This window comes from Miniopterus schreibersii (assembly GCF_964146895.1).
Source record: "Miniopterus schreibersii genome assembly, chromosome: 17".
Lineage (NCBI taxonomy): Eukaryota > Metazoa > Chordata > Mammalia > Chiroptera > Miniopteridae > Miniopterus > Miniopterus schreibersii.
In genome coordinates, this window is record NC_138117.1 from 19,322,297 (window position 1) to 19,349,085 (window position 26,789).

The 26,789-nt window shown below is 44.6% G+C and overlaps 1 protein-coding gene across 5 annotated transcripts in view; it reads left to right on the forward strand.

Annotated features, from left to right (window-relative positions):
• Positions 1–17,674, forward strand: part of FAM110B (family with sequence similarity 110 member B) — a 113,105-nt gene extending 95,431 nt beyond the window's left edge. For 4 of the 5 annotated variants that reach the window (XM_081117028.1, XM_081117030.1, XM_081117032.1 and 1 more), the window contains one exon: positions 14,802–17,674. In XM_081117028.1, coding sequence (XP_080973154.1) covers positions 15,136–16,248 — 1,113 coding nt within the window. In that variant the 5' untranslated portion in view covers positions 14,802–15,135 and the 3' untranslated portion in view covers positions 16,249–17,674. Of the gene's footprint in view, positions 1–91; positions 243–14,801 lie in introns of all 5 variants that reach the window. The other variant, XM_081117031.1, reaches the window with a different exon arrangement.
• The last annotated feature ends 9,115 nt before the right edge of the window (positions 17,675–26,789 follow it).

Here is a 26,789-nt window from a genome sequence, read left to right on the forward strand (position 1 = left end):
AGGGTGGGGGTCTTGGGCCTGCCAGTGCTTTTGAGTTTCACAGGCTATATATTTTCAGCTTGGTTTCTAACCCCGCTCTGGGTCTGTCCAGATCCTGGGTCCTGCGTCTTTCAGCTGAGGGTGCCAGGAAAATCTACTCACCGTTCACTGGGATCTTCCAGCAGACTCCTAGAATATAACTCCCACTGGGTGCCCCATTAGGTTAGTCACTGCTCATCCATCTGCTTTGAGTCCTTTGTAAGGTATGAGTTTTGCATTTTTATCGATTTCCAATTGCTCCAGCACTGTTTGTTGAAAAAACTATTCTTCCTTCATTGAATTGCTTTTGCACCTTTGTCAAAACAAATTAACTGTACTTGTGCGCGTCTATATTTGGGTTCTCTGTTCTGTTCCATTGATGTGTACGTCTGTCCCTCCACAATACCACACAGTCTGGATTATTATAGCTGTCTAATAAGTCTTGAAATTGAGCAGAATGATTCCTCACACTTTATTCTTCTTTTTCAAAATTGTTTTAGCTATTATAGTTCCTTTGCCCTTCCTTATAAATTTTAAAGGTAATCTTGTGTTTGCATATAACTAATGGGAGGATTTGCTTGGTAGTTACTCTTCCTTCCTCTCTTGCCTGTTTTCATTTCATCCACTTTGCTCACTACTTCTTCTTTGTTGTCTATCTTGTCTGACATGATTGTCTAATTGGAAAATATCAAGGGATCTACAAGACAAAAAAGACACAACTCTAGAACTAAAAAAGTGAATTAACAAGGTCATAAGATACAAGATCAACATACAAAAGTCAATTGTATTCCTATGTACTGGCAATGAGCACATGGAAACCAAAATTATAAATATAATACTATTTACAATGGCTCAAAAAATGAAATGACTAAGGGTAAATCTAACAAAATACATAAGACTTGTATGCTGAAAACTATAAAACTCTGGTGAAAAAAATCAGACTTTAAATTAAATGGAGAGACGTACCAGGTTAATACTCTGGAAAACTCAACCTAGCAAAGATGTCAGCTATCCCCAGATTGCTACACAGGTCTAATGCAATGCCTCTCAAAACCCCAGACAGATTTTTTTGTAGATACAGTTCTTTTTTGATGGATCTTTTTTCCACAAGAACATCTAGAATTTCCATGTGCTTTGAAAATGATGAATTGACCAGGGAAATGATTTTCCAACAATACCAAGTACTTTTGGTACTTTTGGTTAGAAATAACACTTTTGCCCGGCCAGGCGTGGCTCAGCGGTTGAGCATCGACCTAGGATCCAGGCGATCGGGGTTCAATTCCTGGTCAGTGCACATGCCCAGGTTGTGGGCGCGATCAGTGACTCTCTCATCATTGATGTTTCTATCTCTCTCTCCCCCTCTTCTTTCCTCTCCCTGAAATCAATAAAGATATATATATTTTTTAATATAAAGAAAGAAATAACACTTTTACTGTAAAAATTTAGTGCTGCCTTCTGAATGCCTGGCCCCATGCTCAGTGCCTTCCATCTTGTGACATGGAAGCTTCACACCATCCTGTGAGGAAAGTACTATTTTTATTCCCATTTAACAGATGGGAAAATGGAAGCACATTAGGGAGTTTACCTGCCCAGCATTACAGAGCTAGAAAATAAGGAAGCAGGGTACAAACATAGACCAACTTGAATCCAGTCTGCCCTGCATGCATTCAGTGTCCCCGCCCCTCTAGAAGTCTTATCTTCATTGGTTTCAGGGGGGACTCACACCACATGCTCTCTCAGATAACCCTGCTTTTTGAAAACCACTAATCCTTTTACATCACTTCACTACCTAGTTCCCTACAAGGCTCTGATTTGAATATTCTCAGTCTACCAGAACATTCCAGTTCCTGCAAGAGAGCCAAACCCAGTCACGCTATTACATTGTCCAGCTGTAAGGGAACATTTGATAGGTACTTTTCGGAATTTTTTTTTTTGAATTTTCATTTAAAAGAACCTTTCCCATCTGTCAGAGAAGGATGACTCTAGAAGTATTCTCTCATGCTCTGCAAGTGGGAGAAATGGGTTTGGAATGACACATCAATTTTCTTAGGTGTCAGGAGAAGTAGGTCACTTTAGAGTGTTTATCATAGTGTTTGAAAAAGCTGGCGTTGAAAAATGAGAAGTTGAGTATTGAGTAGTTCTTTGTCCAAAGGCTAGCAATGGATTACTGAAATATTTTCAGAGAGGACAATAGCTTTTTAAATATAGTTTATTTTTTCCAGTGTCTCCTTAAGATAAATTTCATTTTAATGGTCAATTGTAGCTTGATAAAAGGAGTAATTTAGTCTTCATATATAGATTGGCTTCATTTATAGAAATGTTTTTCTAGCTATCCTTGTAAACACAGGAACGCTCTAACCTCCCTGAGTGATCCTGGGGTGCCTTAGTAAGTAAAACAGATGAAGGTTTAAAAGCCTCCGTCTATCTTTAAAGCTATTAAACAAAAGAGAAAAATCCAATCCCCTCCCTCTAGAAATCAATAAAGAAAAAAGAATGTCACAGAAGAAGAGTTAGAGTTTCTCTAAGCTAATGGAGGAGGAAATTACATGAATCAAAACATTCATTTGGAGATGCAGGCATTGCATCCAAAGTGGCTTCTGGCAACATCTGTCAGTTTGGAGCCAGTGGCCTCCTGTTGCGAGCATACGACGTCCTGACTGCAGGTTAATAACTGTTACTGCACTGCAGTTGTTGGCCAAATGTTTCCTGAAGAATTTGGGATGACATGATCTCAAAAATAAGCTGACATATTGAATGCAGATACAACACTTCTCTTAACACACTTACTGTATTAACCATCCAGCTGCCTCTGGCCTCCAGGATCAACCACCCTTGGTTGCCCCATAGGTCATCCCTTAACCCAATGAATGGCTTCTGCGTGGTGATCTCCTGAGTCAGCCTTAAGACCGACCTGGGCAGTTTAAGACTCTGTGTGTTGCTTGAAGGACTCTACACATTCTACACATAGAAACATGCTGTGTAAAGAAGCACATGACTTTCAGGGCAAAAAGAATGTAAGAGATCAACCGTGGCACAGATCTGGGGCTGCTGGAACAGTGTGGAGAGGAAGGCGGGCAGCCTGCTTGGGTACAGCTAGGTGACCGTGGTGTGGTCATGACTGACGAGATGTCCCGCTCCCTCTTTCTTTCTCTTTCACGTTCCTCTAGCCCACTTCGCTCAGACCTTCCTCTCTACGGGCTGTTTCTTGGGAGACTTAATCCGTTTATCAAAAACATTCTTGCCCCTTTCTTAAAATATCCTCTTCAATTATGCTTTCAGTGCGTAATAACTTATTACAATTTATCTTCAACTTTTCTTTGTCGTCACGTTCTGTCTTCATATCTTCTCTGCCCTCAGGTTCCTCACTTCTTGCTTTGAACAGAGTAACAGTAAGCTGGGCAGTGAGGAACGTTTCAGAGATACACAGAACTTTTTGGAAAGGAAGTGGACATCTGCCACACCCTCCCACCCATTATAAGAATCCCCTCTCAAAGTTCTAGGACAGATTGGTAAGCCTGTGTCTATACAAACCCTTCCTGAGAGAAAAAGCTTGCTCTTTACAAAGAAGTTAAGTCCAGTTAGGGACACTTTTAATTGTTCAAAAATTCTTCCTTAAATCAGTCTGCAGTAGCACTTTCTGTAGCTTATGGAAAGGAACAGGGGCTAACATGTATTATCTCCTGTGCTAAGATAGGTCCCAGTGTCATCCCCACGGCACAGGTAAGGAACCTGAAGGTTAGAGAGGCTCAAGGTCCTGCGGTAAAGGGTGGAATAAGCCAGGGTGGGGAATGGGACTGCCTGACCCCACAGCCTGCAGGCTGCAGCCACGCTAGCCCCCCAACCAGGCACGAAGCCCCCAGCCTGGGCATGTACCCTGACCAGGAACCAAACTGGAATCTTTTGGTGCATGGGCTGATGCCCAGCCAACTGAGCCACACTGCAGGGCAACACCAGTGATTTTCTTTACCTCTTTTAGCATCCGCATCGGCCTGATGCGCTCAGCCCCCCGCCCACCCGCAGGCTCCAAGGGCTCCGTACAGGGACTGCCTTGACCCTCGGCAGCGCTCTCCCTTGCCATGCCAGTAGAGCTGGTAGCATTTAAAAAGGTCTCCTGTGGTGTCACAAGACAGTTAAGAAGAGTCTCACCCAACCTCTGACACCCTTAAGCCATCGTTTACCACCCGTGTTAAAGCTTTTGGTTCTCGTTTTTATTCCCCTTGTCAGCACGTTCGTGTCAAGTCTTTTCTGCATCATGTGCATTTTTCTCTTTCTGCTGTACTGTTCTCAAAAGCATACAAATATATTGTGATTTCTTCTGTCTAGTAAGAAAAAGCTCTCTCCTGCTGCTGCTCACCCCTCCAGCTATCACTGCATCTTAAAACTCCTGAAATAAGCAGTCTCCAGTTTCTTATTCTGCCCTGAACCTCACCAGTCACTTTACCAAAACTCTTCTTTTTGAAGTCAACAATAATTTCCACCATTCTGAATCCTTGCTCTCCTTTTCTTTTTGGGATCTGTCCTCATCATACTAGATATTTTATTTATTTATCTTGTTTATTGCCATATATGTGAGCTCCACATATTGTTCATTTTGGTCACTGCCTGGTGCATAGTAGATGCTCAGGAAATACTACTGGTGCTTCCTGCATCTAGGTCCTATGTCTGTATAAACATGTTAAGCGTGTCCCCAGAGGGGAACGTTCCCTTGAGCTCGGGGATTATAGGAAGTTGTCTTTGTCTCATTCAGTGGGTCTCCGTGGTCTGAAGGATATTCATGCCCTTCTGTAGGCAAGCCCAGAGGTGGGCTCCGGCTTCTCCAAAACAGTGTCTGATTTTTATATGATCGGATGATGACTAGATTGTTATTTTTCTGTATTCTCATTTCCTTAGGAAGACATTAGAATAATTATTTTTTACTAAGGAGGGTGTAGTCAAATTGTGATAGCCCCTTAGAGAATCTTACCAAACAAAGAGCTTTTATTGTCGCTGACACAAATTGCATTTATGGGGCCTGTTATTTGATGTTTTATGAATGCCCTCTTCTCACAGAGTTTTCAGAACGTCTTCCTGCCTCTCACTCCCCCTCACTGTTTCATCCTGTGGCACAGCAAGTGATGTGAACTACAGTTTCTCCCAACTGCGGCTGCCCAGATTTTGCCCTCTTAGCAGGAAGGAGGTTCTGTTGTGAGAGCAGCCTGGGGCCTGGCATCGGATGGGCTAGGGGTGGTGAGGAGGGCAGGAGCTCGTGTTCCTTCCTCCCTTCCTTCCTGGCTCATGTCCAACCGCCCCCTTCCCGGCCACAGATGTCTCCGTGACTGCTGCGAGCAGTTCAAGGGCGCAGGTTTAGAATGCAGACCCCTGAGGCTGCCAACAGGCTCCTTCAACTCACTGGCTTCAGGAAAGTCTCTGAAACCTTTCGAGCCTTCGTTCCCCCATCTCTTAAGGGAAACAAATGATGCCTGTGGGGCCAGGCTGGTGGATACAAGGTGTCCGTCCATCTGATGTGAGGCCTAGCAGAGGACGGTCTTTCTCAGGCTCAGGATTGTGCCCGGAATTTTGAGAGATCATGAAGTACAAAATATCAACAGCCACCTTTTGGCACAAACAACATTATTCTCTTTTATGTTAAAAAAAATAATAGAAAACGTCGATGCTTGCTAAACAATCAAAAGAAACACTAAAGACTGAGAAAAAAACACTGTTTCTAAAAGCTAACTCCCTTTTTTCACTTTGGATGAGTCACTTTTCTTTAGGAAACAATAGTGAGAAGCTTAAAAATGAGTCAAGAAGAGGCAGATAGTGTCTTACAGTGAAAGCTTAAAGGAACAGAGTAGAAAAGTGCATTGTCCTAGGACGGATACCAAAGGCAGAGTTTTCAGATCTAATGAAAGACTTATTTTGTCCATCTGGCAATGTCTGCAGTTTTTACTTTAAGTATTTATCAGATTACTTTTTTTACTGTAGATTTTTAACGGTCATAACCCTGAGAGAGCCTATTAGGTGAGCTCCCTTTGTTTGGGCAGCAAGAGTAGGAGGGTGGGGAAGCAAGCAAAGCCTTTTTGGTAGTTTTAGCTTTTACACTGAGGCACAGACACATCCTGAACTGGACACATGTCAGACGGGTTCTTACAAGAGTCTGAACTCTTCTGTCCACCCGCATCAGGTGCCAGACTGGGGCGGAAGAGAGCCAGGAGGGGGCAGGGCATCACCACCGCTCTGATGATAAAGGCCATGAGGGCAGTGCCAGGGAGGAAGGACAGGAGGGACTGGACATAAAACGAGAAACCAGAACAGGCTTCCCAGTGTGTTTGGGGACAGTTTCTCCAGCTGGGAATACTCTGGTCAGGAGAAGAATATGGAAGAAGGCATCAGCAAATGGAGCCAGGAGGAGGGCTCCAGGTGACAGGTGAGGAAGGACAGGTGAGGACCTGCGACTGCAGCCCCAGGTGTCTCACTTGATCACCAGTGTCTCGTCTCCCTCCTAACTCTGTGTCTGCCACCAGCCACAGCAAAGCACACTGCCTGCTGCTTTAAGTTTCAGCAAGCTCACAGGCAGAGCTGCAATGGGCCCAGGCAAGGTGGGGTGAGCTTATTAGTCATTCCTAGCTCCTTGTCACTTGGACCCAAAAATAATATTACAGGTGCAAATTGTGGTGAAGCCTTACCTGTACCATTCTAAGCTTGGAAATGATTCATGTAAGATGTGTTAAGTGCTAAAGATTAAAATATGTGCTGCAGACAGAGGTGTCTGTCGACTCCATGTCTTATTTTGAAAATTATTATTTGTCCCACAATTCAGTCTGAGTCCTTAAAAATGAAAAAATACTATTTGTCTTTTCTGAGCACACTTGAGGCAAAGAACTAATCGTTCTAACAACTGCTGTACCAAGAGCTATTCAAGAGATGGAAAATAATTCCAGGTGTTCCTGGCAAATGAAACCAACAGTATTTATTATTTTTTTAAGTGAACCTACTGGTTCTGCTTTAAAATTCTGCCATGTACTGATTTCTCTTTGCACCATATATGTGTTCTGAGCACAATTCAGTGCTGATGTGTTCATTAAGTTGTGAATAAACAGTTTCTGTGCATTTGTGAGCACCATGCTCTCCAATCAACAGGCAGCACCTGGAGTGCTATTTCAAACTCATAAACAGTGTATTTCCAAGTTTCACTTTCCCAGCTTGTTATTTGGCATCTTTATGGAGCCTTTACAATGTAAAATGATGAGCTAGACCTTCTACTGAGTGCTTAGCATTCTAGTTAGTTCCGTGCACATTTTAGTGAGTGTCTGCTATGTGCATGGCTGGGGGCGTTAGTAGAAATAGCAATAAAATGCACATGATTCCTGCTCTCTGAATGCCCTGTGTAGGAAGATAGATTGAAACCACAGTCTTATGTTGCCTTCTTGCTGTTTTTAATAATCATTATTTTCATCAAAGTTCAGCTAACTTTGGTACATCTGCAGCCAGTGGTATCAAAAAAGAAAATTGAATTAATGGAACCCAATTTGTAAACACCTACCTTGAATGCCTGTGCATTTAAGCTGTTAGCAAGTAGCATGGTTATTTGGTTTAACAACAAGTTAAATGATTTCTTTTCCTCCTTGCCCTTCTGGGAGAAGATGGTACTTATCAGTGAATGGCCGAAATAGTAGATTTTAGGAACTAAAATATAATTAGTGTGGCTTCCTGAGCCATAATATTTAAATATAAAGCACTTCAAAATACATTATACATACCTTTTTAAGACCTGAAGGAATAGTGGGACATGGTGAGGTGGGTCAAGGTGTACATATACAGACCAGGGTGTAGAGCCCATAGCCACTCAGTAGCTGAATATCTTAGAGAACTTTCTTAGAGTCTCTGGATATCAATTTCCTCACCTGTGAAATTTGGATAATAACACTTGCTTTCGAGATACTGGTAGGATTGAATTTAGAAATCTATAAATAATGCATTTGTACAGTTCTGGGGCATCATATATGCTTAATAAGAACTGGTCATTTTAACAGGTAATTTGTAAATAATTTATATAGCATTTTACCTAATATGTTCATAACAAACGTGGTTCACTCTCTAAAAAATGCTCATTACTTTTCTTCTTGTCAAGTTTAAGTGTTTCACAATTTTACTTTAATATTTGTTTTAGAGTTTATTTTATTCTTTGTCCCGAGACTGCCCACTAGAAGTTACAAATATTTTCAGAACTAAGTGTTCTATCTCTATTGCCATTTAGTCTTTTTCATTGTATGTGCTATGCAGTTGCTGTAGAGTATAAGTTTACACAGTTAAAGGTGAAAGCAATATGCAAAGTGCAGATGCTGAAAATCTGTATTGGTGGGAGAACTGGATGCAGCGTCCCCAGATCTAGCCCTGGGTTCTGGGCAAGGCTGTCTGGGTGCCACTCACAAGTACTTACCCTCTTACTTATGCAAAGTGGATCAGACAACCTCTTAAAATGGTAATTGTGAAGATGGATGGGTTGGTGAGTGTGAGCTCCCAGCACCAGGTCTCCATAAACTCAGTGAATTGCTTCTAGAGGTCATTGAGATGTTATTACTGCCACAGGGAAGGTGCTCCAGGTCCACCTAACTGGGGGAACCAGCTTACATTTAGACTTACATAACCAGCGAGTCTTCTAAAACCTGTGATTTGAGTGTACTGGTTTATTAAAAAGGACAATGGCCTCTTGAACCCCACGGTCATTTAGAGTTTGGCCGTGGCCTAGCACATTCTCACAGCGGAACCTGAGCCACATAAAGCTGTCTCCAGGAGAAGACAAAAGTGGCTGAAAGTGGGATCACTTTATGTTTGCTTGGATAAGACAAGCAATCCTATTGGATTTTCATTAGGAATTCTAGTGGCCCTGCTTTTTAATTACTTGTAGTTATTTTCATCTAGCAAATCATTCAGTTTCCGGCCAACTTTGACACTGGCTATGCACCACATTTATTTTTGTGATCTCAGGTAAAAGGCAGGGCTCCCCCACATTCATTCAAGTCAGTGGCCCTCTTCTAGCAATCCTTTCTTTACCTTCTGCCAAGGGAATGTGTTGAACCAGAGTGTGATTTTTTTTGTCTGATTCTCTACTTCATTTTAATTGTCTTAAATAGGAGGAAGACATGTTAAGAGAAACCATAACCTTTTTTTATAATGGGTTTCCTTACAAAGAAGCACGTGAACGGAGTTTTCTAAGTGACGTTAGAGAGTGACATTAAAGGCTCCATCGTGGATTGAGATTTGACCTGCTGTTTTCCTCTGAGCACTTTAGGCTTTATTTCATTTCCAATAATGGCTTTATTATTTACTCTGGCCTATTGCACTCACATAAGTGTTAGCTTTGAAATTTGCAACCACATATTTTCTTTGTAACTCAAATAAAAATGGGGTCATGCGAGTGACCTCTGAGACAGAAACTGCACAGTCAATCCACTTTGACAGAAGTAGCCACACACGCTATCACTTGAGTGTAATGGAATCATTTTAGGACAAAAGATCATTCAGTTACCATAAAGCTTGAAATCTAATGATGGTGATGATCGGTGCCAAGCTGTGGACACCGGGGACGAAATTTAATAACAGCTTCCCAGTTACTGAGCTAACTTGGGGCCGAGGCCCACGCTGAGCGCTTTCCATGTGTTTCCTCACAGAAATCTCACACAAGCCCCGTAAAATGTAGGAATTACTACTGTCAATGTCCCATAAATGAGGAAACTGAGGTAGACCAAGCTTGAGTCACTTGCTCAGAGTCTCAGAGCTGTAAGTGGCCGGGCACAGAAAACCCCATTGGACGCTTGGGCCTCGTTCTGAACTGAGGAGGGGCGCTGCGTCAACAGGCAAACAAACAGAAAACCTGAAGGGGATACTACAGGTTTATTTTTATTTTTTGGCCTGGATTCATTAGCGGATAAAGTGGAAGAGAATACATACTCTTTTTCCCATGCCCTAAGAATCCACTCTACTGAATGTTTCTTCCCTGGGATGAAATCTCAGACAGAACCCATAACCTCTCTGGCTAGTCTTAAATTATTCAAAGTCCTCAGCTCAGTTGCAGGCATGCAAGAGCCCAGTGCAACCTCCTGATCAAAACTCCGGCCTCTCCTGTCTAGATGAGCTCCTCCCTCTCCCAGCTCAGGTCTGTGTTGGCCTGAAAACAAACTTCTGGAGGAGGGGACAGGGAATTGAATAAACGTGGTGGTAGGTTTTTCCCTCTCTCCCTGCTCCAGCTCCTCTCCTGCTCACCATTAGGTATCACTTCTAACCTCTCGGGGCCCTGCGTGCAGGGCAGGGCAGGCAGCTTGTTAAGGGAAAGTCCTCAGATCACAAGGTTCCTCTCCATACTTCTGCTCCTGTAATCTAGTGTCCCCTGAGCAGGGGCATTCTTCAGACAGCTCTATCTTTTGGGGAATTTGGGGGTTCCCTTGGGGCAGCCACGTATCCCACCACTAGGGGGGTGGCTCACAGCCTTTTCCTCAGGGTAGGGCTGTGGGCTTCCTTTGGGGAGGGCGAGAATCTTTGGGGAGAGTTCCTTTTAAGGTAACCACTGACCACCTTCCCCCAGGTGCACACATAGTCCTAGAAAACCCTCACCCCGTGCACATGGAAACGCAGCTTCCCCTCGCCTGCATCCTGAGTTTGGAGAATCCAGGACAGACTCTGCCATTGAACCTCTCAGGCCTGAGCTACAAGCCCATCTCCGTGTTCCTCAGTTTTCAGAGGGCCCGGAGTCCAGCATCAGCCTGTTTGAGATGAGGGCAGGCACACTTGGCCACTGTCCTACACACAGCTCTGAGCAAAGAGCTTGAGGCTGCCCGATCCTACTCAACTGAGGTGAAGTTTCCCCCCATTCCCATTGCTGTCTTTCTTGGTCCACCTCATGTCAGCCAAAACTCTTTGGGTATGAAATTGCCCACCCCGACTCTTCCCTCCAGACTTGTTCAGGTCACAGTGCCCCCTGCAGGATATTGCTGGTACACCCTCAATTGGCAGAATGTGGTGCAGCCCCACCAGTGTGCCTCGCACACTTATGAGAGCCTCTGGGGTAGACGTTATGCCTTCATCGGTACCCATAAAGTCACTGGAAGGTAAGGGTTGGCCTCTCTGGCACCTCTACACTCATTCCAACATTTGTTTCCTGCTCTCTAGTCCAGTAGAGTCTATGTGGCACAAGAAACAAGGTTTAAAGAGGTTGCTCAAAAGAGGTAAATGGTTTACCCAACGTGTGGAAAATTAAGGCAAAGGAATGGTAACCTAGGGCAAGGGTTTATTTATTGATTTTTTATTAAATGCCATTTGAAGACCTACTCCAGCCAAAGGAAAGTATAAGCAAAAATAACGCCTTGGATACTGGAATCATTGTTTAAATGTTATTAGGAAAAGCCCATGGTTTCCATGAATATACAAAGTGATAGTGTTGTTGGAAAAAAGATGATTTTATTTACAGCTTGGAGTGATGGCTGAAAAGAGAAGATTCAGCTTCAGTATTATAGATGGATGAGGGGTTTCATCTGGTGATAAAAAAGGAGGCACATCATTCAGTAATTGAGAAAGTTCAGGTCTTTGAAAGGGTGGTGGTTTTGACTTAATGCTTCTAGATGATTGGTTCTCTGATTTCTTAGTCTGTGTTCAACTTTACTTTGTAATTCTTTACAAGTTATTTCCACAATATAAAAGGAGTCTATAAAAGTGACTGTGCATTGGGAAGGGAAGGAAAGGGAAAATGTTGAAAAACATGGCTTCTTAATTAAAATGGACAAGTTGATGTCTTCCAAATGGAATGACATTGCTGCCTTTAACCCACAGGACTAAGCATTATTTATTAGCACATTCTGCTTCTAAATATGATTTTTTGTGATAACCACAATATTGTTAACTATTTGTGATACATATTAGGAAATGATTCGACTTGGGGTGGGGAACACAATACAGTGTACAGATGATATGTTGTAGAATTGTGCATCAGAAACCTGTATAATTTTGTTAACCAGTGTCACCCCCAATAAATTTCTTAAAAAGGAAAAAAAACTCTGGGAACTATACAGCTCTGTTCCAGCCAACACTGTTTAAACATCAAAAAGTACAAGAACAGAAGTTAAGGATTCTGTGAGTATTAAGAGAAGGAGCAGCCGAAGCCACCTGCCATATTTTTGAAGTAGCTTTAGTTTGTTGACTAAAACAGGTAGAAAACTTAGATTGTGCTTTATTATACTGGCTTTGGGTTCTTCCAATAAGATGCTTTTTTTTCCCTCCTCAAAGAATTCAAACGAAAACTTTTAAACTCTGACCATGGTTATTTCTAAACATCATCAGTGTGTTGAAATTATTAGGGAAATTTTGAATGACAGTAGAAAGAGGGGGAGGGAGAGAGAAAGAATTCTTTCACACTGGCTTTATGTCTTGTGACTGCTTTGTGAGGTTGGGTGGTTGGAGTGCCTGGACGAGCCATCTGGAGAGTGTCTGCCTCTGTTTACCCATTTCATGCATGCCTTCTTTGCCGTGAAGAAAGAAACTGTGAAAGGAAGACAATGAGCTTCCTGAAGAACGTTTTCTAGAAAATAGGTATTTCTCAGTCTTGTGAGTTGACAGCAATGATTTTTATTTAGTGTTCCAAAGCCTGGTCCAGGTGGCAAGTCAGGTCAGTAGCAGTGGTCATTTGGGGCATCTGGTCCTAATAAGATGGAATTAGAAGACAGGCCATTCTGAGCTTTAATGCCAGTGGTGGTTATATGTTAATTATAGCTCATCAGAGAACATTTTCCTAAGAACTGCAAATTCAGGAACCATAGCAAAATTCAGTCACAGGCCAATAGTTCCAGGTGCCATTTCAAAATTGGAAATAACTCACTCGTTGTTAGCCCCTCAGAACCACATGATTTTAAATAGAGAAGGGATGGGAATCTCGTCCAAGCACCTCATTCATTCACAGGTGAGGAGACAAGGCCCCAGAAGAAGAAGCCTAACCTCTGTCTCCTGTTTGTCTACTGGGCCATCGTCCTGCTTGCTGGAGGTTTACTGAGTCCTTAGGCAGAAAGCTAGTGGGTACAGATGACAAGCCTGTCACTCTGCCCCCCAAACCTTCTGGCGCTGTCCCCTCCCTGGATGAATTTTGGAAGCTGCAGAGGTAATCGGTGAAGATGTCACACGTGGCCTGTCCTGGGGGCAACCTTGTCTCAAGCGCCCTGGGTGTGATCCAAAGGGTTTGTCTTGGAGCCCAGGCTGTGAGCCTCTTAGTGGAGGGGCCCCAGTTCATCTTCCCAGTGAGGTGGGCCCAGGGTGGTGGACCGGCAGACCCAGAGGCCCTGCGGAGTGATCATCACTTCTCTTCTGGCATTTCACTCAAAATATGTTCAAAGAAACAATTTCACTTAATCTTCATAAGAGGAGGTGTTTTTTTAAGCTAAATTGAAGTATTATAATAGAACCACACAATTAAAGGAAATCATTATGTAGGAATTGCCTTGGGGCTTCTCAGATCTTGCACAGGAAAATATTTTTACTAGAACAAATCCTTTTGTGGATTACAAAAATTGTCTCTAACGAAACATGACAATGGGTGTATTTAGAGATTAAGAGTTTCAAAAGATGGTAAGGAGAAATATCGTCCGCCCCCCCCCCGAATTATTAATTATTCATTTTCTTACCATGAGAAGCAGATGCTAATAGTCCTCATTATAACCAAAGATGCTAAAAAGGTCTTTAATGAGTTACTTTCAAATGCTGATGCATTCATAAGCATTCTCTGCCAGCAATAACAGGCAAAGAGAGTTGTTCCCAGCGCTGCAGAGGTAAATGCTACATTATATTGTTTCCAAAGTAGAAAAAAATCTCTCTAGCTATACATTGGTTGGTTGGGAGTGGGGTCATCGAGTTCAGAAAAGCATAAATTAGTTCTAGGAATGCTTAATTATTATACAAACTCTCTACACAGTAACATTTTAGGTATGGTTGACATCTTAAAATTTTGTTCTTAGTTTTCTAGGGCAGTGGGGAATACATGTCACAGAGAAACTTGATTTCTGCTCGTTGAGTGTGAAAAATGATGGAGCATTTAAAATCCAATTGTCTGCTTCTATAGTTTATCTAGAAGTATTTCTAGTTGTTGTTTTTTATTTTAAAAAATAAGCTTGAAATGGAATGAACTTCATAAGCATTCTTGGTTTCCAGGAGAAAGTGTTTTCAAATCTATTGAATGGCAAAAATAAGATAACAGAAATGTTGATTCCTAAAAACGTTTTCTCCTTCGCTAACCATCGTTTTAGTTTTCGAAGAGTTAAAAGGTGCTTGTTTCAAGTGTTAATTGAGAGATGGGCAGTAAGAAGTCAGAAGTTGTGCTTCCCGGGGAAAGAGACGCACAGGTCCCCGGTGCTGGAGCCCGAGCCGGACAGAGTCTTAGGAGCCGGGCGGCGCGTGATGAAGTGGGAGCCGGGCTTTGCTGAACCCGCGTTTCCACACGCGTCCAGCATTTCCTGGGTGTGGGCATAAGCAGTGCCAACCGGGGTTTTGATCGGAGGCGGTTCCCACCAATCGGGAGGCAGCCGGGAGAGTTCACGCGTGGGAACCGACAGCCCCTTCCCCCGACGCCGGCCTCCGCCTGCGCGCGGGCCGCCGGCTCGCTGCCCGCCCGGGGCCCGCCGTGAGCTCGCTGAACCGGGATCGCCGGGGATCGCCCGGGATCGCCCGGGACGGCGGCGGGGGCGGGGGCGGGGGCGCCGCGGTTTCTCGGTTGCTACAGCCGTGATGTCACTCGCCCATCCTAACCCGCGGTTGGTTGTTCTGTGTTTCAGCTCTGCCTGCAGTTGAACACAAAGACCTGGGGGAGACTCCCACCTCCTCGCGCAGAAGAAAGGAGGCGGCGGCGCGGATCAAAGGAACTTGGGGCTTGTGGCCTTTGGGCACCGGGGTGCCTGGCAGGGGGAAAGTGAGCGGAAGCCAGGGGCGGTTAGTGGGCTGTGAGATGAGGCGCTGCTGCTGTTCCTGCCGCCGCCGCCGCCGCCGCTGACACTCAGGTTCCAGGGTCCGTCTGCTGCCCTTTGCGCTTCGTGTACATGTGTCTGTTCAGCGCATCCGGAGGCGCCCAGAAGAGAATCCAACACGGCCGCCGGGGAGAGACCACCCGCCATGCCCACGGAGACCCTACAGACAGGTAGCATGGTGAAGCCGGTCAGCCCCGCGGGCACCTTCACCTCGGCCGTGCCCCTGCGCATCCTCAACAAGGGGCCCGACTACTTTCGCAGGCAGGCCGAGCCCAACCCCAAGAGACTCAGCGCGGTGGAGAGGCTGGAAGCCGACAAGGCCAAGTACGTGAAGAGCCAGGAGGTCATCAACGCCAAGCAGGAGCCCGTGAAGCCGGCCGTGCTGGCCAAGCCCCCGGTGTGCCCGGGGGCCAAGCGCGCGCTGGGCAGCCCCACGCTCAAGGTGTTCGGGCCCAACGCCAAGGCCGAGGGCGGCGTGCACCGGGAGACCCTGAAGCTCGAGATCCTCAAGAACATCATCAACAGCTCCGAAGGCTCCAGCTCGGGCTCGGGCCACAAGCACAGCTCCCGAAACTGGCCGCCGCACCGGCCCGACGCCGCCGAGCTGCACCGGCACTCCTTCGCCGAGTCCCTGAAGGTCTACCCCACGCAGGGCCGAGGCAGCCCGCAGGACAGCGGCTCCCACGTGGGCAGGAGGCTGCTGGAGCAGACGGCCGAGTCCTTCCTGCACGTGTCCCACAGCTCCTCGGACATCCGCAAGGTGACCAGCGTGAAGCCCTTGAAGGCCATCCCCTGCAGCAGCTCCGCGCCCCCCCTGCCCCCCAAGCCCAAGGTCGCGGCCATCGCCACCATGAAGTCCCCCGAGGCCGACCCCGTGGAGCCAGCTTGCGGGGTGAGCCGAAGACCCTCCCTCCAGCGGTCCAAGTCCGACCTGAGTGACAGATATTTCCGAGTGGACGCAGACGTGGAGAGGTTCTTCAACTACTGCGGACTGGACCCCGAAGAGCTGGAAAACCTTGGGATGGAAAACTTTGCAAGGGCTAACTCTGACATCATCTCCCTCAACTTCCGCAGTGCAAGCATGATCAGCTCAGACTGTGAACAGTCTCAGGACAGTAACAGTGACCTTAGAAACGATGACAGTGCCAATGACCGGGTGCCCTACGGCATTTCTGCGATCGAGAGAAACGCTAGGATCATCAAGTGGTTGTATAGCATCAAGCAAGCTAGAGAGTCACAGAAGGTCTCCCACGTGTAAGAGAAGGCGCGTGCAGAGGAGGGAGGGGTGGGTCTCGTCTGTGCATCCGCAGTTGTGAAGGTTGTGAGGTCTCCTTGAAGTGTTGTGAGCTTCTCCACTCTCTTTGTGTTGCTTGTTGTGCAATGTTTTCAAGTTGCATGCCTGTCAACATGGGGGCGGACCTGGCGTCCGCGTCAACCATCGCTGCAGAGCCTGGCTGAACACACGTCATCTGCCAAAGGTTTCAGGCCAGAATCGGATTAGGGCTTTGATCTCAAGCAAAACTGTTTACACGGAAACGGTATACGACTTCTTCAATATTTATGTGGTTTCTTGTGTTTTATATCCCGCGCTATTGTATCTTAATTAAAAGTTTTATCAACTGGCTTTTAAGTTGAGAGTAGAATCTTTTTGAAATAAAAGCCAATTTGCCTACGTGTGACACCAAAACAAGGGGGAAATAAATGGCATCTGCTACCAAACAGAGTAACTGCCCTAAGGTAGAACCAGGCTGGATTTTCTGAGGAAAGTGGTGAGGCCCATGTTAAATCACTTAACATGTTGCAATTCTCCTGCCACTTGCTACAGTAATGGTTGGGGTAACGATGCTATGTCCTGTGTCCTACTCAGTATGTAAATAAATGCTGGTGGCTGTGTGTAATACTGACCCCAAGAAAAGACAATCAGATACAGTGAAGGCGATTATATCTGGGAGGTTGAATGTCTGGGGTTTTGTTAATATTCTTCTGATTTGGGTTGATTCAGAAATGTCTACTATTAATCTTTCGACAGGAATGGCCACCCTAAAGTTGTTACTGAATGTCTTAAAATTTTGGGGGGGTTGCTTCTTTGGTCAATAACGAATTCTCTCCCTCCTTCCCTTCCTTTTTTGTTGTTTTATTTGGGAGAGGGGGGTGGGGCTTGTGCAGGTTTGTGCTATCCGAAGACATGAACACAAACGGAAATACCAGCCATATCAGTATCGAGCCTCCTATTCAACAGTGAACACCTTTGGTGGCTGGACCATATCTGAACAGTGTGACTGTGTTGTCTTGCGTATGCTATTCCCTCATGCCGTGGACCTTTGTTCCAGCTCTAGGAAACTGTAGAAACACAACACTATATAGCCCCACCCGCCACCCCCAGCCTCTAGTGCTACATATCAACTTGTTCCCTTTTCCCCCAATAACCTGTCTTCCAGTTAGCTGTCAACCAGCTGACAACTGTGTGGTAGCAGAGAGGTACACGTGCAGTGGTCTGCTTCATTGCTGTTGTGGTTATGCTCTGAAGTTCAGGGGCACTACCTTAGACTTCATCAGCTAATAAGAAACTTTTTATGGTGTAAATGCTGTAAGACTTTGTACATACTTCAGTTGTTATGAAATCTTGAAGAAAAAAAAAGAAAAACTTATGCTAATAAATAGCTCTGGTGCAGGCACTAATGGTGGTGGTTTCTCTTTGTACTTTCCTTTGCTCTCTCCATGAAAGTTTAACTTTGAAATGTGAGCCAGACGCAGATTTTTGCTAGTCTTAAAGAAACATTGTTTTATTAAGTTATTTTCCCCATCCATATCACAGTTCTTTTGAACAGCAGTGTTCTTAATTGTAGCTATAGCAGTGTGCTTTTGCTAAAGTAGTTGCATCAAGGTTCCTAAAATATGCCGCCTCTTTTGTTCTTAGTTCACACTTCAGTTATTTTTATCTTTTCTTAAACATCAGAATCTTTTACACCTTCCACTAGACTCTTCAGTTGTAAACGTGTATGATTTCTTACAGTGGAGACATACCTTGGAAGTTTACAGTCTTGTTCTTATTTTTATACAGGCCCAATTTCATTGAACACAACATGTGTTCATAAATTTGTCACTCATTCATTCGTCTTTCAACAGGTCATTTGTTGAGTGAGACCCTTTTTTAGGCCTCACAATAGACATGTGACTTGTGGTCAACAGCACAGTCTCTGCCTCAAGCAACTTAGATTTTCACATTAATCTTAAAAGAAATATTCCTCTTAGTGGAAATGTCTTATTTCCTATTAGGACATTGAGTGTTTAATGAGTATTTATTGAATCAAATTATTTGAAGATTAACTTTTCTTCCAAATTCCATATAATATGTAAATGTAAAAAAACATTATTTAAAAAGTCATTTTCAGAAACAGAAATGATGTGATTCCTAGCTATTATTGTTCATAAACATTTTTCTTCTGAAAATCAAATTTGGTTCCTTGACTCTCCCTACTGGTTTTGAATTCTTTCTGGTTCTCCGATTAACTTCCAGTCCAACTAGAACTCCTTCCCAAAGGAAATATTTTGAAATTCAGCTATAAGTAGTGATTATACAATGCATTCAAGATAATGGGATGAAAATACACACACACACTTTTTCTTCCTTCACCGTTGGGATAGAAATGTGGCCATTTAAAATATTCAAGGCTTAGCATTTATATATATATCCATCTTTTTCTGGGGCTATTGAAATACCAAAATAGATGTTCTTTTTCTAAAGAAACTAGTTTGTTTGAGAGATGAGCACCTCTTTGCTAATTTAATATCACTGCCTATGCTGTTTTAGTCATAAATTCTATTGAATCTTCCAACATTTCAAAACCACATTAAATTGTATTCTAACGGGGCTATATAAATCATTCCACTATAATTCAGTCTCATATTCTGTAACTTTATTTTTGGTTCCCTTTATGGAAGGTGGGCACTCATTTTCTTTTTGTTCTTGAAATTGGAGTTTCTATAAAGAACTAATTCAAATGCTTAATACTAAATCCAAAGAGGGAGCCGCTCCCTAATGGTAAAGTTTTCTTAACAAAATGCTCATTCTATTAGTGTGTGGAAGTAAGTATCTCGTGTGTGTGTGATGATGATGTTGGTATGAATACAGGGTTATCATAGTTCACACTTTTTTCCACTGCACAATGCAAAGTGAAGCATGATTGCATTAGATGGGCCTGGAAACTTGTTTCTTTCTGAAAAAACACCAAATTTTAAGACAAACCTCCCATATCCACCTGCTCTGCCATTGTCTTAGTTCTAACTCCTGTCTTCTCTTACCTGTTATTGTTTCTAGAACTTCCTAACTGGAACTCTCCCTCCTCTCAGCCAGTCTCTTCACATCCCATTTCATGCCAAAGTTCTCAAAATCAACTCTGATTATGTAAAAACGTCCTCTATGTAAAAATATCCTCCAGCTTGAATATTCTGCTGATAGTATAAATCCTAACTTCTTAACAAAGAATGCCAGGCAGTTACCTTTCAGACCGTATCTTCTTTGTGCCCATCAGCCACCCATCTTAGGCGCCAGCCTCTAACCAAAGGAAGTTTCCATTGGAAACACCTTACCACTGCATTAATGATTTATTGCTGTGTAACAAATTTCCTCAAGATTCAACAATTTACAACAATAAATATTTATTATGCAGTTTCTGTGGTTCAGGAATCCTGGAGTGGCTTAGCCGTATGGTTCTGGCTCACGGTGTCTCAGGCTGCAGACGAGACTTCAGCCAAGGCTGTGTCATCTGAAGGCTTGGCTGGGGCTGGAGAATCTAATTCCAAGACGGGTCACTTGGTTTTGGCAAGAGTCCTTACAGCATGGCATCTGGCTTCCCCCAGAGAGAGTGACCCAGGAGGAAACAAAGAGGAAGTCACAATCCTGTTGTGATCCAGTTTTCTGAAGCACACCCAGACACCATATCCAGTTCGTGTAGACGCATGTCACTCAATCAGCCCACGCTCATGGAGAGGACAGTTAGACCTCATCTTTTAAGGGAAGGAATATCAAAGGATATGCAGACATGTTTTGAAATCACCACTACAGAAATGCTTTCTGCTCTCTCTTTGGCCTTGCAGTCTCTTGCTCTTTCAAGATTCAACAGAACTATCAACCAGTGAGATGATTTTGAGTTTCTATGTTGCCTTTTCCCTTTACGCTAGCTAGCCTCAGTGGTGCCTTTGTGAGAATTTTTAAATGGGATACTTCCCTCAAAACATTTTGTTTTCTGCTGGGGGTGGGGGGGTGGGGAAGGAAACCTGTCCTAGTAAATTTACAAATATCAGGTAATTATGATGTGACCTGTGGCCCCAGAGTTGGGCAGTGCGTAACAGGCAACCCAGAGTATATAGTTGATACTTAGGTGTTGAGTGAATTTTTTCTAACCTATCACATTTAAGTCCTGTGCACACTCTAAATGTTATAATGAACCCAAGGTGATAGTTATTGTCCCATTTTAGAGGTTAAGAACCTCAATTCCACGGAGATTAAGCCCCTTAACTAAGATCCCAGAGAAAGTAAGTGATGGAACGGCACTTAAAGTCTGTGGTTCCAGCTCCGGCCTTCGTGTAGCCCAGCTCATGACAAGGAGAGGCAGACAGAGTGCTGTACTTAAAAACAGAAGTGCCCTTAAATTCATCTTCATCTTCATACTTTTTATCTGCTGCCTGCGTATGTAAAAAGGTCTCAAACAGTCAGAAGTCAGCAGTTTCACTCTTACCTAAATGGTAACCAATAAAATTTCAAAAAAAATGCCAGCTGTTCTATTAGGAGTAACATATAGCCCATGGAGTTCAGAGAGACAAGGCTGTTGGAATTGCATTCTTTTTGTTCTGAAAGTGCTATGTTTTGAAACCACATCGTGCTTATTTTGATCAAGGACTTTTAGAAGGGCCAACACCAGAGAAAAATGCCACCACAATTCAATAATCAGGAAACACATTTTGACAATTTGGTGCATCAGCATCACTCCATTTCCCCATCCTTGAGGATTTTCATGGTATGTTCAGACCAGAAGGTGCACTGGGAAAGGAATAGAAAGGCTAAGGGTGATCCAGAGGAACTGAATGATTCTTAGGGAGGACACTACCATGTTGAAAGTGTCAAACGTGACTCACCCACTCGAACTGTACAATGACTGAGATTTCTGTGGGCTTCTGCAGGGCTATCCAAGAGCTGTACCCTGAGGCCCACAGGCTCAGCGGCTGCATGTTCAGCTCTGAACAAGTCACCTTCATGGAGGGTTTCTCTCATGTGCTCAGCTCATGCCCCCTTGCTTTGGCAAAAACGCAGTAGAAGGGAAATCCAGGCAGAAAAGGGCCTCTGCAGCATTTTGGAATCCCTTCCTCCAATAACCAAGACCCATGTGCCTAAGAGTTTGCTTCCATTCTCTCATCTGTAAAATGGGAGGAAAGCCATTTGCCTGGTGTGTTCCCTTCGCCTCAGGGCTTTGTGACAGCCCTGAGAACGGTTTTTGGAGCATTAGTTTGAGGTGTAAGGATATGAAAATTTAGAGAACACTGGGTTCATATTATCATGGCAGGTAAGGCCTGATGGGGCCCAAACAGTTCACTGAATTACGTTTTATGCATCAGCTGCTTGAGAGATTCTTATTAGTTGGGGGAAGAAATGACATCTATAAAAGGATTCTTCTCTGAATAGAAGGGATCTCCAAAAACTTTTTTAGGTTGTCAGAAGTTGACAGAATTGAATGTGATCACATACACACCAATGTACAAAGTTATGAGAACAATAATGATACTGTCTTTCACTCACTGAGCATTTCATCATTTCACATTCATGAAACAACGAGCAATGTGACTTAGATGTGATGCTAAGTTGTCACATTATCTCATGTTATTCTATTAAGAACATTAAAAGTAAATTAGAATCCATTTGCCCACAAGGGATCTTAGGATTAAGCAACCTCTCAAAGCCTCACATCCAATAAGTGGAAAAAGCACCCCTTCAGACTCATTCCATCATGAAACTTTAGCACCTAGTACAGCGGGTGCCATGTTTGCTCCTCTGCATTAAGTTGTAGAGCAGAACATTTCTCAGAAACTTAAAACACTAGTGTGTGTACTGGTTTGTGATTCTTCTATCCAGTGAGTGACTCTAAACTATTCATCCTATTTGATCACGTCAAGCCTGAAGCTTCTAGGTACTTCTGAGAGGGACATTAGTGATCAGTTGTCCCCTCCGTCGAATTTTACAGAGGCGGAAACAGACACAGGGAATGAGATGGCAGGAATCAGCCAGGGCGGTAGTGCAGGTTGACTGCAGATGGAGCTGGAGCAGAGGAAGACTGATGCTCCGTGGCCCTTGCTGAGTGCCTGCTCAGGGAACTGTGGAACTGTGTGCCACTAACCCCCCACCTCATGAAGTGGGAGCAACTTGATCAACATAAGCTCTGTTATTCCTACACAGTGTTCCTTGTCTCGAAAACGATCAGATACTTAAAGAAACTTCAACTAGGAGATTTTCTGTTAATACACATTATTTTTCAATTAACCATAGCAGATATAAAATACTTAACAAAATTAAGGAATTTCTCTAATTAAGCTTTTGGAAGTGATTGCCACTATTTTCATAGGAGTTTAATACCTCCACAGTTCAGAGATGCCCAGTGCTCCTCAAAAGCTTAGGAATCATTTTTCTGGGCCTGATTTCTCTGCCTCTTGTGTCCCCTGGGGCAGACATTGCCGCTGGTTCCAGCATCCGTTTCCCTGTCCTGCCTGACTCACAAGAGGATTGTATTTTCACACCCCATAGCATTAGGCTGGATGATGAACCATGAACGGAAGTGACACCTGGACCAGCTGGGAGAAGGCACGCAGCCAGGCCCAGATCCTCCATTCCCCTCCCCTGACAGTGCAGAGTTCCAGAAGGTGGAGCCATCATTAGGATCCTGACTGAGCGAGGTCAGTGTAGAAAAGAGCCCTCCACCTGCAACCGGAATGGATGGGTAAACCCCAGGTCATGAACCCTGTCCTTATAAGCCAACCAAACCTTGGAAGTTGCTTTTTACTGCAGCACCACGTAAGCCATCCTGACTACTGCCTCCAGTGAAAAGCAATCTCTCCAGGTGAAGATGCCGACACATAAAAGAGGACCACGTTAGTCCAGCAGGAGGCAGGAGGCAGGATAAACCGGCCAGCTTTCACACAGTTTCTCAAAGAGTGCCCCGCAAACGCTATATTAGAATTTCTTGAGGTTCTCAACACAAAGCAAATTCCTGAGCTCCATTGCAGACCGCCTGAGACTGAATCTAGGGAGTGGGCTCAGGGGGTCTGTCTTTGTAACAAATGCCCTCCAGAAGATTCTTAGATTTGTTAAAATTCCAGTCTCTACTTTCACAGATAACTTTAAATGCTTCTAACTGGAAAACAGGTGAGAAATACTACAGTTGCCAGATATGTGAAAATATTTTTTAGTGCATTTTAGAATCAGAATTACAAACACTAGCCTTCGGAGTTTTTATTTGTGAAAATGAAAAACGCGTTCAAGACTGCTCGCCGGTTGTGATAAGCAGGCTGGCGTTTGGAGGCACACGGCAGTCTGCCCATCCCCGGTGCCCCAGCCTGCCCCCACCGCCCAGGTCTTCCATCTGGACCACTCCTGTAGCTTCTCAGCGACTGCCCACCATGCTCTCACTCCCCCACTTCATTCCCCTAAAGAAACCAAAAGTGAACTTTGAAAAACGGATATACCTAGTGTCATTCCACTGCTTAAAATCTTTCAGTGGTTTTCCATTTGCAGTTATGGCAAAATAAAAAATGTTGCACCTCGGCCCATAGACGTGTCTCCTCCCACCACGCCCCCGGCCCCTGGGCTCCCCTTTCTCTGCACTCTGCCTCTGTGCCGTGGAACATACACGCTTTCTCACCCCTCCCAGGGTCCAGGATCATGCTGCTTTTCCTTCGCAGGCCAGTTCCCCCTTGGCAGCCCACCTTCAGGGGGCTGACTTCTCATCTTCGATTCTTATTTCACTTCAGCTGTCCATTCCTCAGAGGACCCTTCCCGCCACTCGGTCAACTAGATCCCTTGTGTTAACCTGTCCCCTGCTTATTTCCTTCCCGGCCCTTGCCACAACCTGAAGTTCCCTTATTCAATAAGTTATTCTATCTTGGGCACTCTTTCACCCCCTGTACCTAGTCCAGTGCCTGGTACAGGGCTGGTGAATAAAGTGTACCTTTGGAATGAATGGATGAACCCAAACCAAGCTGCTCATCTAACCCCACCTCATGACAACAGAAACTCCCGTCAGCTTCTCCCTGTCCCTCTCCTGTCCCCATCGGTGACTCCATTGTTCCACAAATGGGAGCTGGGGTTGGCATCTAAGAGCCGCTTTCCCGGAAAATGAAGAGATAGCATGTTTAAGGCAATGGGAGCCCACGGTATGGACCTTACCGTGTAAAGGGATTTTATAAGCAATATTTTTCACTCCCTGCTCATGTACCTTGGGCAGGAGGGAAGTCGTCTGTCCACTAGGTACTGTGGCCCAAAGCAGTGAGAAGCTCAGCTCTGTGTGTGTGTGTGCATTGGGGGGAGGGGGCAATCCGAGACTGTAGGCTTGATTTTTATCTTGACCCCCTCCTATTTGTCCCAAAGGTCAAGGAGTAACACACCTCTTTTCTTCACCAAAATACAAATGTTAACCCTTTATGTGAAATTACATACTCAAGGTTACACTACTGATATTAACCATCAGGGCACCGTCCTGGCTGGCTGTGGGAGGCCTGGTTCAGAAACGCCCCCCATGTTAGCCTTTCCACGTGTGCACACTGACCTCCCAACCACGGCTTCCCCACCCTGTTCTCTGAAAATTCTGCTAACTAGGGAAGAAAAAGAAAAGGCAAGCCACGCGTGAATGCAATTGCTCCCTCAGCTGAATTAAACTGCGGCGGCTCGTAATTGATAACATATGGAAGTTCAACTGGGAGGAGACAGGGAGGGCGGCTCTCATTACACCGCCTCCCAGAATGCTTGTGCTGGCATGTTTTGCCTTCGTGATTGTAAATAAGTTTGGAGCTTTCGAGGATTTCTACGCGTGCTTAATCTTTTCAGGTGGTTTCCCCTTTTTTATAACGACGGAGAACAGCAGCCAGGTGAGTTATTTTTGTGCATCGCAAGCTCAGCTTCTGGCAGGCGGGCTCCAAATGTTCAGTCACTTCACTTTCCTCTGTTGAGCTCTGGACCACTTTAAGGGCTTGAGCTACTGAGCGTTTTTTTATGGAAAATGGTAAAATATCTAATTAGTAACTCCAGGGCCCGTGGGTATTTCATGAAAGGTTTTTCCCAATGAACCGATAGCTGCACATGGTTGAGGGACGTGGGGCTACGTCGGTGGCTGCAGGAAATGACTCCACTTGGTCTGAACACAGGTTGGATGTGTTTTGTCCATGTTTTAGATTTCTCAGAGCATCTCAGTGTTCAGCATCTGACATAAAGCTAACCCACTCCCCTAAAGACCCTTTGCTCTGAGTTTACAGATTTGCCTCCATCTGCTGAGAATTCTTTGGTTTAAGGAATCTGTGAATTGAGATCTGAACCGCACTTCGGGTTCCCAAGGTTTTGTTTTCAGCATTTAATTCATCACCTGATGCCTTGTAAATCCAGTCTCACAGTTGAAACGGTTTTCTGTGCTTTCTGCACCTACATGAGTATGTGTTTGTATGTATGCACATGTTGGGTCTCTTAAAGAATTTATTCCAGGCAAATGTGCTGAGGGTCAAATTACACTATGGTTATTTTTTAAATTAAGATCCTGGTGATTTTGGGGGGTCCGTTCAGGGGATTTGAAATATGTGCAGACCAGCAGATAGTCAGGCTGGTTTCTAGCTGAAAAGGAAACATAGAACATCTTCTTTAGCATTTTTGGGAGGGCCCTAACTCTCTTTCCCCCATGGCTAAGTTGCCTTTCCCACACATTCAGGAATAGGGGGAAAGTAAAAAGTGGCGAGCAAACATCTTGCCCAGTGACAAAGCTACAGCTAATCTGTGGTGTCCTGCTCTTCCACTTTCCTCTTGCTTCCCTTTGCATGTGCCCACCTGAAGGAACCTCCTGAAGACAGGCACTCTTTCTCCTGCTAGCGCATCTGTCTCCACTGCCCAGTTAACTGCCTGTTGTTACTGGGTGTAGGTGCTTAATGTTTATTGAATGAATATGGGGCAGAAAGAACCCAAGGTCACTAGGAGTCCTAATCTGAGGGAAGAGGCCAGAAAGGCTGAGTAGGAGGCTTCCCATCCGCTGTGCCTATCCCTTCCCAGGACTCCCCATGGACACAGTCTTCCCCATCTATTTCCCTTCCCTTCCATGAGTCACCACTCTGTACGGAGCACTACGCTAGGCCTGGGGTGCAGCAGTGAGATCTCCAGACAGAATGCCCACCCACAAGGAGCTCTGGTCTCCTCTCGAGACAGACAGGAAATAGCTCAAGATGACATATGTATAGTATGTTGGACTAGAACAGGGATGAGTGATAGAAGGAGGGCTTATTCAGGGTGGCATCTGAGTAAAGACGGGAGTGAGGGTGGATCCTTGCAGATATTAGCTACAGACACATCAAATAAACTGCCAGAGGCCAGTAGGGCTGAAGAGGAAAAGGGGGACCAGGTAGGGCCTGATAGCTATTTAGTAATAAGTGCCAGAGGAACAAAAGAAGTTCTATAAATCAGTTGTCATCTTGGGGAAACTCCAGGTGAAACAAACAAGCTGGCTCCCTGGCCTTCGTCTGAACCTTTTATTCTCTGAGAGGCAGCTTTAGCACAAACTGTTC